Source organism: Seriola lalandi, unplaced genomic scaffold (genome assembly GCF_002814215.2).
Source record: "Seriola lalandi dorsalis isolate HSWRI2012SDOR001 ecotype SW California unplaced genomic scaffold, Sedor1 jcf7180002054959, whole genome shotgun sequence".
NCBI lineage: Eukaryota > Metazoa > Chordata > Actinopteri > Carangiformes > Carangidae > Seriola > Seriola lalandi.
The window spans coordinates 439901-455013 of record NW_019525510.1 but is presented as its reverse complement, the minus strand read 5'-3'; the positions used below and the strand labels follow the sequence as shown (position 1 = coordinate 455013).

General features: G+C 41.4%; 2 protein-coding genes across 2 annotated transcripts in view; one reads left to right on the top strand and one right to left on the bottom strand.

Moving 5' to 3' along the window:
• Positions 1 to 926: 926 nt before the first annotated feature.
• On the bottom strand, positions 927 to 14781 carry immp1l (inner mitochondrial membrane peptidase subunit 1). The gene is made up of 6 exons (XM_023395238.2): positions 14710 to 14781; positions 7231 to 7341; positions 7023 to 7111; positions 6615 to 6741; positions 1682 to 1792; positions 927 to 1083 (listed from the first exon to the last, which is right to left on the bottom strand). Exons 2-6 carry the CDS (start codon positions 7333 to 7335, stop codon positions 997 to 999), a joined length of 519 nt encoding a protein of 172 aa, XP_023251006.1. The 5' UTR covers positions 7336 to 7341; positions 14710 to 14781; the 3' UTR covers positions 927 to 996.
• A 102-nt stretch (positions 14782 to 14883) lies between these two features.
• elp4 (elongator acetyltransferase complex subunit 4) overlaps positions 14884 to 15113 on the top strand; it is a 53230-nt gene continuing 53000 nt past the window's right edge. The window contains exon 1 of the mRNA XM_023395233.2: positions 14884 to 15071. Within this exon, the coding sequence (XP_023251001.1) occupies positions 14894 to 15071 (178 nt within the window). The 5' untranslated portion in view covers positions 14884 to 14893. The remainder of the gene's footprint in view (positions 15072 to 15113) is intronic.

The following is a 15113-nucleotide window of genomic DNA, read 5'->3' as shown; positions in this document are numbered from 1 at the left end:
TTTACCTGCCGTTCAGAGGTGGAAACTGCATCACTTAAGACTAATTTATTTTTGCATCATCATCTTTTTTTCAGATTTTGGATTTAATTATTTTAGGTAGCTACAAAACATGACGTGCAGCTAATGCTCTCTTTTCATCCCTCCACACTACTACCACATTACTTCCCCTGTTAAGTCTTTGTCATGCACATGCACTCCTGTAACAGTCCTGTAAGAAACCTAGTTAAACGTATACCACGTTTGGTCTCTCTCACACACGCACGCACATGCAGACGCATGTGCGCGCGCGCACACACACACACACACAATGCATTCAGTGGTGAGCAAGGCCCTTACTAAGTGCTTATTAATATTGTATGGTTAAATGGGAAATGTTGACATTTTTTCAATTGCCCTGGCAGCATGATGAAATATTGAACAATGAGAGAGCTTTTGTTTTGCCATATTACTAAAAAAGCATAAACATGAAATTAATAACAGCTTAAGGGAATGAAACATGTTTTTACTGAGGTCATAGTTTGTAGATTTAGAGATATCCCTGTTTAAAGCACACGTACAAACATCCTGGAAATATGTGATTTAGGTGCATTTCATAACCAGTTAAACAGTAAAATTCAACTACAAGTCACTATCCCAATACACTGTATGTACTGTTAGTGTTAGATATGATTTGGTCTTTAATTCTGACTTGAAACCTAATTATTTGTTTGTGTTATTACTGAATGAGCACAATCCCCAATGTACACCTTGCATCTCACATTTGCCTCTCCGTGCTCTCTGCCATTAGCATTTCCACAGAGACACAGCTTTACTCGCTGCTCATGCAGTGCTGTTCCTACAGTGCTTCACCGCCACAGCCAGCACACCATAAGCTTCAAATGACAGGATGCTGTCAGTTATAAAACAATAAAATGATGAGGCCTGTATAATTGAAAAGTGTTTTATTCAAAAATGACTGGAAACAAAGTAACGTACAGTATAAACAAAGTGCATGAGTCAATCTGAGTCTGAGTCACTCTGAGTTTTTATGATCCGTCTTGTTGGGCTTTCACTGAGGGTCCCAAAACTATGCGGTGGCCAGAGCTGCGTAGGACAAAGGGCAGAACGAAATAATGGGTTAAAACAGAGATAAGACTCATGTAATGACAAAATAAAGCACTTCCAACCATTATGTACAATACATTATCTCACTTCTTGGACACATTTGCTAATATGGCTTTTAATGATGTGTTTGACTTCATAGAAGATCTTGTTATTTCATCAGCTGTCGTAATAGGGCCTCCAGTGGAGTGTCGCTGTCCAATCAGATGGGCAGAAGGTTGGCTGACCTGTTTCCAGGGTCGTGGTTGCTATGACATCCCGTGACATGACAACACAGCAGAATGGAAAGCTAGACAATATGTTGTCCAGGCTTTGGTCAATCAGACACACTTGCTTTGAACTTCCAACTGACTCACATCTCTGCACTGTGCTTATAATGGCCATACTGGACTGATTAAAAAAAAAAAAAAAAACCCAAATAAAAAAAAAAAAAACATCATCATATATGGCTTGGCCAGGAGCTCAACACCTAGCACAGTCAGAGCCCATGTATGAGAGACATAACAACACTAATGCCCTGACTTTCCAAATATTGATTTGAATACTTGACAACACATGTATAGTACACCTTCCCTGTTACCTTTAAGCAAACACGCCCTCGGATGAGGGCATAGGGAACTGGGCCATAACTCCTCGAGTCAGTGGAATTCCTAAGGTTATCCCCTTCTAGCCATACATGGCCTTTTGGAACCTGAAAATATCACAAAACACAAAAAGGGGCAAAAAATGATTATGAAATAGACTGTTTTACTGCAAAACAAAGGAATCAAATAGAAAGCAACACTCTGAAATTGCAGCACTACTTAACTTTAACTTTAAGTGAGTTGATCTATTATGTAGTGAGAATCTACCTTAACCCCACCCCCTACTCCTAAACAGGGCTCAGCCGTCCCTCCCTCCTCAGCCTATCTTAACGTCAACCTGCCTGTCCCTCTTTAACCCCGCACCGTCTTAGGAGAGGGGTCATGGGTAACGGGCAGGGTCGGGAGGGATTTAGAAGAACTTCAAACGGGGTCATTAGGCTGTTGGCTGAGATCTGCGCCCCTCTTACCCAGGGAGGGCAAAGCTAGAGAGGGGCCTGAGATAGCTGGGCAGGGAGAGAGGGAGAGACAGAGGGAAAGAGAGAGAGAGAGGGAGAGAGAGAAGGACAGAGAGAGAAAGAGGGAGAAAAGAGGGCTAAGCTGCGGCTAACAGCAGTGTCCAAGGGTCTCCACCGCGGTCCGACCTGCCAGTGGGGCAGTCATCCAAGCGGGCTCTAATTCACAGTGACACCAATTATGATTAATCTCATCACTTTAGAAGAGTAGGCTTGTCAAGGCCCTAATTAAGTGCGCTGTCCCCCCTATATGTGCAGACAGGATCAACAACACATTATATTGTCATAATGGGCATCACAATCCACGAGTCTATTTTTGTGTTGCCTAACTTTTTAACGGCAAAAGTCCTCTAGAGGAAAGAGAATAATATGAATAAAGAAAAAGAATATTGTCCACACTGAGGTGACATCTACACATCTTCGCCTCAGCTCGTATTCCTTATTCCTATCACCCAGCTCTCTGATTACAGTTTTCAAACCTACAGTGGGATGCTGCGTTTCATTTCATATTCGATAATTGAGACAGATGACGTGACATAATCATGAGCCAGTGACATGTTGACCTAACATGAGGTAAACAACTCACTAAATAACGACGACACAAATGAATATCATTAAAGGAGTCATCTGAGAACCATATGTCAGCATGCTGGATTCCCACCATTACACCTCATTAACATGGTAACATATGCTGGCTCCCAAGCACAGGAAAAAGAAACACCACCGTTTGTCATCTGTCAAACCAGAATCCCGTTTCTCCTCATCTTCCCCTTAAAAAGACAATTCATTTTCATCACTCATCCTAAAGACGTTGAGGTTTGATAAAGAAATTTCAGGTGTTTATCCAGAATTTGGTAAAATCATTGCTGAATGGACAGCCTTAACACAAAAACACTTCATTTCTTGATAATAGGATGCTTTTCACAGCCGCTCTTGATCACTTCAGCTCTGTTACAGTCAATCAATCCAATCAACAATGGCAAAAGACGGGACTTTGATTCTCATAAAACAAATAGAAGAACTTAAGCTTGAGTGAAGACAAGAATACCTTAAAGATCAACCAGGCAATGTTTCAGAAAAGTGAGAGAGTGAAGAAGTCTGAAATCTGAACCGCTGTACTGTGGGCAGCATGAGGATAAAAGCTTGTGCATACCACCTTGCAAGTCCCAGGTGTGAACAAGGAAAAAAAAAAAAAAAACATAGTGAGCCACAGGCAAACTTCTGAACAAAAACTACAGCAGTGTAAAGCACTATCCTTGACCGAGTTTCTCAAAATTAAATGCTGTTTCAAAACACGTGTAAATCACCATAAAACCATGAGCCTCACTTGTTTCCCTGCATGCATATCATTACTCTCTTTAAGAGGTTTCTTTGTAGACATGGTGGTGAGGAAATACTTGAGTCATTCGTCACTTTAGCACACAAAAAGTATCAACATGTCTCATTTTGACAGTGGAGCAGATGATGTTTCCAACCACACACACCCCCATAGAATAGATCCATGTAGGCCCAACACACGAGTTGTAGTATCTACACATGGAGTCACTTTAATCTGCCCTGCCGGCAGCTCCTGTTTGATGGATGGCAGAATCCTGTGGATGTAGGCTGGGTCAACACAAGGCATTGTGTACCTGTCAGATGTGTCAAGATGAGCTGAAACTGGAGCTCTCCTCACTGCGGAGGTGTGTTGTTTAACAGCCACACTATTACAGTGCTCATTATGTTAACATGATTGAGGTGGTGAATTATGTTCTGCTTAAATACATACAGGCTTATAGAATTCATCTTTCACCATATTGCTCTGTCCATCTTTACAGCAAAAAAACAGATCATATCTCTCTCACCCTCTGTCTGTCTCTCTCTTTGCTATAATATTAGGGATCAAGTGTCATTGTTTTGACACAATAGCTCAGACACAGAAATGATTCCTAAAAGGTGACAGGGCAATTAGTCTCCTGTTGGATCTCTGAGGGTAGAGAGGACCTGTCTGTCTGTCAGAACAAAAAAAGGAGGTGATGACAGCATCTAACACCGCCTTCCAAAATTCATCTTTACAGGTCCACCCATATTGTCTCACACCATCCTAATAGTCACACAAAAACACATACATTCTCTGGGGGGGGGGTAAAAATTCCCCTAAGGGGAACCCCAACATTTATGTGAACAGCAGGTATTTTCTCAGTTATCTCAAATGCTGTTACATAAAGCCAGTGATTTTGCTCCTGGGTGTAAAAAAAATTAACACAAATTTAAAAATAGCTTAGTGACAATCAGCTTTGTGAAGACTTAATGGTTATTTCAAGCTTACCACCTTCTTTGTGAAGCTCATGACGGGAACAGTTTAGGGTAGCAAAACAAAGAATTACAAATACACATGCAGAATATCCCATATTTTTACTACAGCACAACACTTTTTTTCCAGGGTGGGACAATTCCCTCCGTAAACATCAACCCTCATCATCATCCTATTCCTGCTGCATAATGAATCCAAACAAAACCCAGGTACATTTGTTCTACTAGTGATGTTGGAGGCTTACTGTACAAATATCACTTTTAGCTTTGCACTACTTTACAGTTTGAAAACAATCATTTGATCTGGTAAAATGAATAGAACAAATATGTAAGGTTGCGACCATTTGAAAAATATATGGCTGATATGAACACATTATTGATGTCAGCAATCCCTACTTGACAAATTAAGCAGTTTTACTTTTTCAAACATAAGATGAGATGATTGGTCAATTAATCAATTAGTTGATGGACAGAAAATTAATCAGTAACAATTTTGATGATCAACTAAGCCTGTCTTTTGTTTAATCAAGCAAAAAATGACAAATTTTCTGTTACCAGCTTCTCAAATGTGAGGAGTTGCTGCTTTTTCTTTTTTAACCAGTGTTAACTGAATATCTTTGCATATAGGTCTGTTAGCCAGATAAAAGGGGGATCACACTGTTGCAAAGTCAGGCCTTAAAAATGTGTCAGTCAGAAGACAGAACATCTGATTCGCAAAATCTCTAATACATGTCATACTTATTGTTGGTGTGAAGCATAGACTGTAAAAGAGGGACGTAACCTCTGTGACATCCCCCATAAATCTCATAGGTGTTTTTAAGCTCAGAGTGGGTTGCCCCGCCAATGACATCTTGGCAGTACCTGCCTCTGCCTCAAGTTGCCATTCAAGGGACTACCGTATTCGTCACTTTGGCATCCCTTTTCAGCCTTGGAGGTTGCCACTTGGTATGAAGCAGATCCCCATGAACGTGATTGAGATTAACTGACTGTAGGAAACTGAAGAAAGATTTACAAAGTGACCTGAAGCACAGAAAACTACATGCCACCAATATGTCATCATAAATTGACTGATTTAGGTAGCTGTGGGATATAAATAAATAAAAGTGGAGCATCCAAAATGACAAGAGGTCAATAAGCTTTATCCTACACTTCATGGGAAAGCCAAAATATAGCAGGTCTCCACCTAGTGGCAAGTTTAAAAATGACTTGAACTGAGACTTGAATCCATAACTACATCCTGGGATCATGAAGCCCAATGCAACAATGTCACCTATTACAAGTTCATTTCCCTGTATGTGGAGGTGAAGCTAACAGAAGAGGAAATCTCTTTATTTCTCATTTCATTTGTTGAATGACACTTACAGGCTTGGCCTTATGCTATGTTTCACTGAACCCATTCAACAGTCTGCCCACAGCCTATAAAATACACAATAAATTCAAAAACATGCAACATAAACGCAACCTCTGGTTTGCAGACGTATGTACGCTCTGTCTCTCTTCCTCTCTCTCTCTCTCACACACACACACACACGCACACACCTCCGCCCACCCATCAGTCTGTCCATTCGGCTGGCACTAACTCTAACAGGCTTCAGAGAGATTGCAGGCCTGAGCTGTGGGCGTTGGGGAGAGTAGTAATAGAAAAGCAATGACAGTGGTTTCAGCAGCAGAACCCCTGCTCACTCTCTGGTTTTATCACTGTTCTGAGGAAATATAGGTGTTGTCAAAAGCTGATATTTTGACCAATGACACAAAATGGATGTGTGCGGTCTAAAATGTAAACAACTGTGATAGTCTATAGACTGTGGTACAAACACAAAGAAAACCAAAGACAAACAGAGAGACAGTTTTGCATTAGGCATAGAGATTCTGTTTGTCATTTTAGGGTGAAACAAACTATCAAGTCTTTTGCTGTAAACGCATTATTCATTCATACTTTCACTATATCTTTTTAACCTTTTTTCTTCCATAGAGACTCTTTGAGTTGCAGGAAGCAAAACAGTAAAACTGCCACCAGGAACTGTACTTGGTAAAGCAGGTAATCACAGGAAATGTATACAAGCAAAGCAGCTGAAAAGCATTAAACATTCATCAAATATGGGTTTGTATGATGTAACATACTCACATATGTATGGACCTTGAACATATCTGATGGGGCACTTGTGCAGACTTTGTCTCCCTCCAACCCAATTACTCTTTTACAGATGTTCATATTTGGGTCATATGGACTTTTTGCAATTACTATATCACCCCTGAAAAGAAAGCATAAACACAAGCACTTAATTTGACACAACTCAGGGTGCATTCACAGAAAATGCTAAATATCTTGAATTATCAATGATGTATTGTGTATCTGTAGGAAATTGCTGACATCCTTTCCTTTACTCGTTTGAGAAAAGAAAAGGAAAAAAAATGGTCACAAATTTTCCAGTTAATCAAAAATGTAAACTGTGAAATATTACTTATACATAAAACATATTCCAACATGGTTATTGTCTCCTTTTTTGCCATGAGTCCACTGACTGGAACTCACTTTTGTATTTTGCAAAGATGACGACTCATCCGCTCAGAGAAGACTATATCATAGTTAACAATGGTAGGTTCCATGGATGGACCAGAGCACTGAAGCAACAAAAACAACAACAAAAAACACAATTATTTCTTCTACATAAATGGATGAAATTAATTTGAGAAAAAAATATCAGTTATTAATCAATTCTGTAATATTAAAAAATACCAACCACCACAAATTCTCCAATGTATTCGAAGGCACAATGTGCAATGCAGCCATACTGGACTGTGTAGCCCACAAACCCCAAGGTCTTCCCCAGCGCACGGCGGAACATCTCCACCTACAGCAAAAAACACAACCATAAGTTATGGCATAATGTAAAATGTGTATAGCTATCAAGTGCTTTATATATAGAGTGGTGAGAAAATGATTCAGTGTCTGATACATTTATGGTAGGCTTATGTCCTTTACAGGATTTCTAAAAACAAAAGCTGTTTGGGGTTTAATTTTTAAAAGTGTGGACAAGGTTGTCACAGTTGGCCTACTGCTAAAATGGCACATTCCCTGGTGTTTCATTCTCAGAGGCTGAGCAGCCAGTTCACACCAGAAAACTGCCCTGAACTTTGATCCGGTGTAGGATGGACCAATCAACACCTTGTGCTGAGGTGATGGACAAACACAGAAGCTGTGACACATCCAGCCAAGCAGCTCCGCAACGTCTGCAGCTAGTCCCTGACACTGTGCTGCCTCCACTACCACCACAATCATTAGAACAGTTATCAACTTCTGTCAGCACCATAGAAACACAAAGACAACCCAGCGCCCAACCTCTCGCCCTGCAAACACTGTCACACAAACACACACAAGGACTATCCGTGTGTCTTCTGAGCAAACATCCCAGCCACACTCAGGTTATTGACTTTTACTCAAGCTGCAACCTGTTGGATGGACAGAAGAAAGTAAGTCAATCTTTGCACACAACCATGCAGGGTGCGTACGCAGGTGCACCTGCGCACGCACGCGCACCTGCGCACGCACGCGCACACACGCGCACCTGCGCACACACACACACACACACACACACACACACACACACACACACACACAAACAAACAAACAAACAAACAAACAGAACTGTATGTTTAGAAAAGAATAGATACAACTTGGCTTAGAGGTTAGTATGTACTTCAAACATTTTTGGTTCAGGGCGCTGTCCTGCCAGTCCACCACAGGGTAAAGAAATCTTTTTCTCTGTCTCCCCCATTCCTTCTGTCTCTTTCCCTATTTCTCTCTCCATGTCTTCTCTCCCTCCCAGGGTATTATTAACCAAAGCAAGCAGAGCGGAAACCAAAGCCCCAAATCCTCAGAGCTCTGGGAATGACTTCCCAAAGATGGACATGGATTAGACCCCCAATTTCTCCCTTGCCCCCCTTCTCCCTAGGTCCCCAACAGACCGGGTGTCAGGTGGCTCTCCCAAGCCCTGCCAAAGGTGTTACCCCTAATCCCATTACCCCCCTCCACTCTTCTCACACACAAACAGACGCACAATGCTCTCTCATTCATGCCAACTATATTCCACCTATTAAACCCTCTATCTATTCTTTCATCCCTAGCATGGTTTGTCTCTTTGGCCCATTCGACATCCTCTCTGATCCAAAAAAGACCAACTCTATCCTTTTGCCTCCCTGTGTGCTGCTACTTCGCTCTTCCCTCTGTTCCATGATCACCCCTGGCAACCCTCATGCTTTTTGCCGCCACTGTGAATGACAGTGCTCGAGCAGGTGAGGGGGGACATATATACTCTCAGCACAGTGCCCAAATGAAGTGCCCCTTTCCAGTCGCAGCCTGCTCCTGTCTCTTGTTCCGTTCCACAGGAATTATAAACTCAATCCTCCCTCAGCTGGTACAGTAACACCTCTGGCCCTATAATTCCTCTGTTGGGAAGCAAGTGGTCTAAAGGTTAATGTGAATCTCAGGTCTGTACTACGGCAACATATTCTATTCGTCTCGCTCTCCATTTCCTCCGCCAGTATCTCTGTCATTGCGGTACTGTAATGCACTCTCAGACATGATCTCACATGTGCACTTCCTTCTGCTAGGCTGGGGATCAGGAATCTTTGCTAGCACTCATTCGCAAAGCACAGTGGACAGCCTCCCGTACAGCTGCCCTCATATCTCTCTTTCAGCCCCCCCCACCCACCCCCATTCCAGTGTGCATTCATCATAGGTAGGGATTAAGGGACTTTGCATAACAAGATCACACGGCCAGTGACTGATATCAAGAGAGTCCATATGCAGCCGCCTGGTTTTCTGAGGCACCCTCTGTCATTGATAGTGTGTCTGTGTGTGTGCATGTGGTGTGATGTGGCGTGAATGTGCACAGACAATAGCATTACCTATGTGTTTCATAAAAAGGGTATATGTGAGCTGCAGTGACTCCTTTGGGATTCAGAATGAGGTGGACATCCACAGAGACCTCTGATTGGATCTCTATTACCTCTAATTCTCCCGACCAAAGAGTCAGGCAACCCACACTATCGCTTGGCCCTAATACCCAGCACATGTGTGTGTTGGGGGTTACCAACATTAATTGAATGCTGTATTACAGCTGTAAATTAACACAAAGTCCCTCTGTTAATCCAGGATTACACGCTAAACATGTTCATGGGAAAACAAAGAAAGTCAGTGCAGCCCTCTCTGCTGAACCATCTGTGGCCACCAGCCTCCCGTGGTCACAGCACAGCGCTACAGTGGCGAAAAGAAGGGCTCTCAAATGAATAGCTGCCGATGGAAACACCTCATTGTGTGTTTAACTCTGCGATCCTCTTACTGGGGTTGCTCAGCCCACTCGGGGCAGAGCAATCACAAGTAAATGAATTGAAAAAAAAACACAAACAAAAAACTTTTTTTTTTTTGTTGCAATATCAAGTATGAGCATAAAGTGCAGCAGTACTGGAGATGCCCATCATTGTGTCCACCCAGCTGTCAAAAGCGTTTTAAGTGAACAATTTGAGACCCTGCAACAATAAAACGTGAAGGAGGTGTAATTCCGTCATCTGCACTGACATAAATAAAGAGGCTACCTGAATGTCGCTATGACTGACACATCCACAAGAAAATGTAAAGAGTCTCTCAAAAACTCAGAAGCATTTGGCAAATTGTAATTGTTCTTTCATAGGAGTAAAAGTGATGCTTCTTCAGGGCAGAAACAATGAAATGACCTTGGCAATACTCAAGGAAATTGTCTTATCATCAAAGACTGGTGGCAAATACATCAACACAATGACACGTCTTAAAGTTTGAGACTTAAAGATAACTAGTGTATCATTAAGGTCGTTAATTCAACAAAAAATATGTTCACTATAATTTACACATGGGGAAAAACTTGCACACAGTTCCACTAAGTTTGGCTAATTCAAAACAATCTGATCATTGTCACTGATGTATTTCAAAGGAAACAGGAACAGCGAGCAAAAAATAAATTAAACAAATAATAAAGCAAAGCAAACAACACCGTCAAAATTTATCCCTAATTAAATACACATTATTGAAGCAATAAGGAAATATTCAAAAAGGAATTACTGCCACTGGTCTCAAGAGATTTGAACCTGCCATTGGCTGAGTAGTGTTAATTGATATACATGGCCAGTCTATTAGAACCACAAAGAGAATTTCAATCCAAACAGCACACAAGGGCCTTGCAGTAGACTCCTTACACAACTAAATTAGGAAAACATGGGCTGAGAGAGAGCTGGGCAACAGGGGGGCTAAGAGGCTTACAAGTCCCTTGTCAGATATTCTTCTTCTCCCTAAGGATCCCAGATGGAAGGGAGTTTGGAGGTGCAGGCAGCACCAGAGAAGGGACGAATCCCACCTCTGATGTCTTCCTCTGAGCAGCAGAAGGCAGAGGAGGGTGGGGCATTAGTCCTGTTGCGCAGAGCTTGATTTGATCTTAATGTGAGCTATAAAGAGGAGGAGGTTTGGCAACCAGGGGGGTCTGTTTCAACTATCAGTCCAATCAGAGATAATCCTGCTGATTTAGACGCAGACACCTGGCTGGACGGAGAGTGACAGATGTAAAAGTCTCAGTCACAGAGTATGATGTCTAGCCCCCATTTCTTCTAGGTCTGCCTTCTATCAGAGGATTAATTGAAGAGACTGATCTCCATATTGCTCTTTTCATTGTTGCTCACGGCAACACAGCCGTGAAACAGCTGAGCGAGGTTACTATTTGAGGAGCTGAGGGTTTAAATCTACAATCAATGGGTCAGGCAGTGCAAATAATAGCCAAGTGATATGAATACAACTGCTATGAATTGAAAGGAAGTGTGGGTTGACAGAGTCCCCAGCCAATTACACTGAATGGAAAAATCAGCAACTAAGTCTTATTGTATTGACCACAAGCGAATGCGTGCTGCTGGCCTGGTGCTGAAAGAGCTGAGAGATCTTATCTGGTGTTGTATCATATTCACAAAGGAGTTGGTGTTTTGCTCTGACCAGCTTATGACAAAGCCTGATGTATACCTCAGCAGAAAAGCCAACCTATGATTTTTAAGAATGTGATTTCCTTTAATTCTAAATGAGTATGCTTTTGGTATTTTTTTCATAGTCTATTTTTCTCCTATCCCGTAGGTCAAGATAAATATAGCGTGCTGTATTTCAACAGGAAAAAATCTCAGGAAACCAAAATAAAGCTATTCAAACAATATGAGATGATAAATGTATGGAAAAAGTCAAATCTTTAGACTAAATTAGCTGTGTACAAAACCCATCCTCTGCTTATTGTACTTGCACCCTTAGAATATTACTTTCCTTTCAACGCTAACAAAACAAATATAGTGCATGTTGATGATAATCTTGCCTCCTCCAGACACAAGCGGTCAACTGCTTCTCGGAGTTCTTCCCTGATGGCAGAATTAGACTGAAGGAACCAAAACAGTCTGACCAGGAAAGATCTGACATGTTATGACTGCTGCCATTATATAGCTCAATCAGATACAGCTACTGAAAGAACTGACAAAAACACTGTAGCAAAAACATGAACAGATGACACGTCGAAAACGGAGAAAATTACGTTATTTTTGTACAATTAGGCTGCCGTGTTTACACTGCCACACACTGTATTGTGCTACAGAACCCAAGGGTTCAATTAGGATTTACCAGCATTAAGAATTAGGTGACTGGCACTGTGCAGAGGAGTTTCCACATTGGTGTATGGGCATCCTGCACGTTGCACTGCTGAACCAGGCTCTCCTCCGTCTGAGATGCAGGTCAGTCAGTGCATCTTATTTGTCTCATATAAGCTTTCTACAATGCCCAGTGTTGTCAGTCATGATATATTCCCTTGGTCCCCTGTCAGCACATATAAATCTCAACAGTGCTGTCAAAACAGCAGGACTGCCTCTGCTAAGAGCATTTGTAAAGTGAGCAGTTGGGCGATTGCTTCCTCTGGAGCCTAACAGTATCCTGTGAGCTTGTGCTGCCTCTGGCCTCTCTCTGCCACACAAAGCTTTTTCACAGCTGTCTTAAGGATTATACTGATCACTCATCAGTTAACCAGTATTAATAGTGGACATTACACAGTACAAAAGAAACTGGCCTCTCCCCTACCAGTGGTTCACCTAATCTGACAGAACATTCAGAGCTCTCGAATATGGTTACGTCAATAGGCCTTTTTCATTGCAGACATTTTGACTTCTCATAGTAGGAAAAACACTCTATCTGACATTAAAGTGTCCCATCGCAGTGTGACAGTGAGCCATCAAGCACAATACTAGGACCCTGTAACCAAAGCAGCTTAATGGAATTTATCCATCATGAATTTTATTATTAACACCTGTGCTTCTCCTTGCGTGACATGTCAAAATGTAGAAAGTGAAAAAGGTCCATTAGCTGCTGAGCACAGTGCTGCATTACATTTCACATTTTAGTCCTGGACCTCATGTATGAGCTCTTTTAGTTTTTGTTAATGTTGGAGACCTCAGCGTGCAGAAGAGTAATCGCAACGTGCTCAGTTATTATGAATAGATTTTGCTGTTATAATACTTGATTGTGTGTTGTAAAATAGACTCATATTGTATTTGAATGCCAATTCGATATTTTAGATAATATCAATCTTATTTTCTAGATATTAACATGTATTCTGGACCACTCTGAGTTAAAAATAATATCAAACATTAGATAAATGTCATATTGCACTTAAAGCCAACTTTTTTGATGATGGTAAAATCTAGGATATTTTTGTTGTGTTTAAAAATACAAAAACGCTCAAAATGGAAGAGATAGTCATATAATATATAATATTTTATATACATATATTGGACCTCAAATGCTCAAGTTTACTACTATGTTTCAGGGAAAAAAGTCTTACCAGTAATAAGAATGTATTTCAAATTAGAAGATGCCAGTGGGTCATTATCAGGTTACTCAGGTGGATTGGTGTGGAGCAGGTATTAGAAGGAACAGTCTGTGTTGGTGTTATCAGCTTTAAGAGTAGTGCTCATTGGTCTGTGACCATTACTCAAAACTTTCAAAGTGTGAGTGACATTCAGAAGAAGCTGATGCTCACCACTTCTATCTGTCTGCAGCTATCCTTGAGCTGCAGTGGTTTCCCTCTGTATGTCTGTAACGCTCTGCATGTTTCTCCCGCACCTTTACACCTGCTGCGCCCTCTGAACTGAATGTGACTGGGGAAGTGATGCACAGGGATTCGCAGTGACACTCACTGTCAGCTTAAAATGACTACAGTGCTTTAGGCTTGGGCGATATCCAAAATGTGATATCTCAATACAGTCCAGCGGTGCTGCCACTAAACAGCAGTTCAAAGTTTTATTTGTAACATAACATGGTGACAATGTACAGTAAGCAAAACAATGAATTGAGGCTCAAACTCTGCAGCAGGTTAGACTGTGCAAAACTGCAAAAAAATAAATAAAATTTTGCATATGGTGGGAGATAACACGTTATTCCATATCATCAAGGCCTACCCAAGCATACAGTGCATATAACCATGAATACACATAAAGTAGTTTACATAGAGCTGCTACCATGTGCCCAGGCACATGAAGCTGCTCTCTGTTATGATGCACTTTTACAAATACAATCCATGGTCTATTTATTACATTACATTACATAAGACCGACCATAACATAAGGATGTAAGTTGGAAGACAGTTTTTGACTGATTGATTTAGTCTTTCTTTATATAGGCCATGGATACGCTATACGCTCTTGCAGCACAGTACTTTGTAGCCAGCAACAACAAGCATTTCTGCTCTGTTTTAACATTTAGAATTTACAAAGTGGATCCTAAAAAACAGCTCAGTTTCTGGCAATTACGGCTGCTTTACATATAAGGAGGAATAATGTCACTCATGTAGATGTTGCTGTGTGTTTTAAAACACTGAGACTATACTCCTTGTTACACACAGTTTTAATCAGGTTTCAAAAGTTCTGTGACACATACGCCATTACCCAGTAAACCATTTTAGTCTGATTCTTGCTTTTTGAATATATTTTCCAAAACAATATTGTGTAATGTTGTGCTATGAAATAACAAGGTCACAGCCGCAGCAAGCAGGAGTCACAAGAAGTCATTAGGCATTTAATAGCTTCTGGTTAATGCCAAGCACACATACACTCACGGTTTTTGTTTAAAGCACAGAAATATTCCATGCAACAGCAGCTTATAGCAGCGGAGCTGTACTCACCTGTGAATGTGTGATTCAATGCTCTGACCATGCACTTCACAGAACAAATTGAACTTCCCTTTGACAGCTTCCGGAAGCGACGCCGTAACAATCACTGCCCTCATTGGTCGAGCTCTACCAAAGTCTTTTATGATTGGACAATACGCTCCAAAACATTAACAAGCGTCACCACATTATTAGCAGTATGGCAGCTCCCGTGAACAGTGTGGGTAAACTCTCGTCTGAGCGATCAACGTTCAATCCTACGAGTTTTCAGAAGAAAACAAGGGGGAAGTTAATCTCCATACCTGGTACCAGACCTTCGGTTCAAAACGGACAGCTCTTAGTTTCCACCGGTGTCACCTCACTCGACTTTCTGCTCGGTCAGTCTCGCTGTTGAGGTTTACCATCAGCGCTAGCTACAC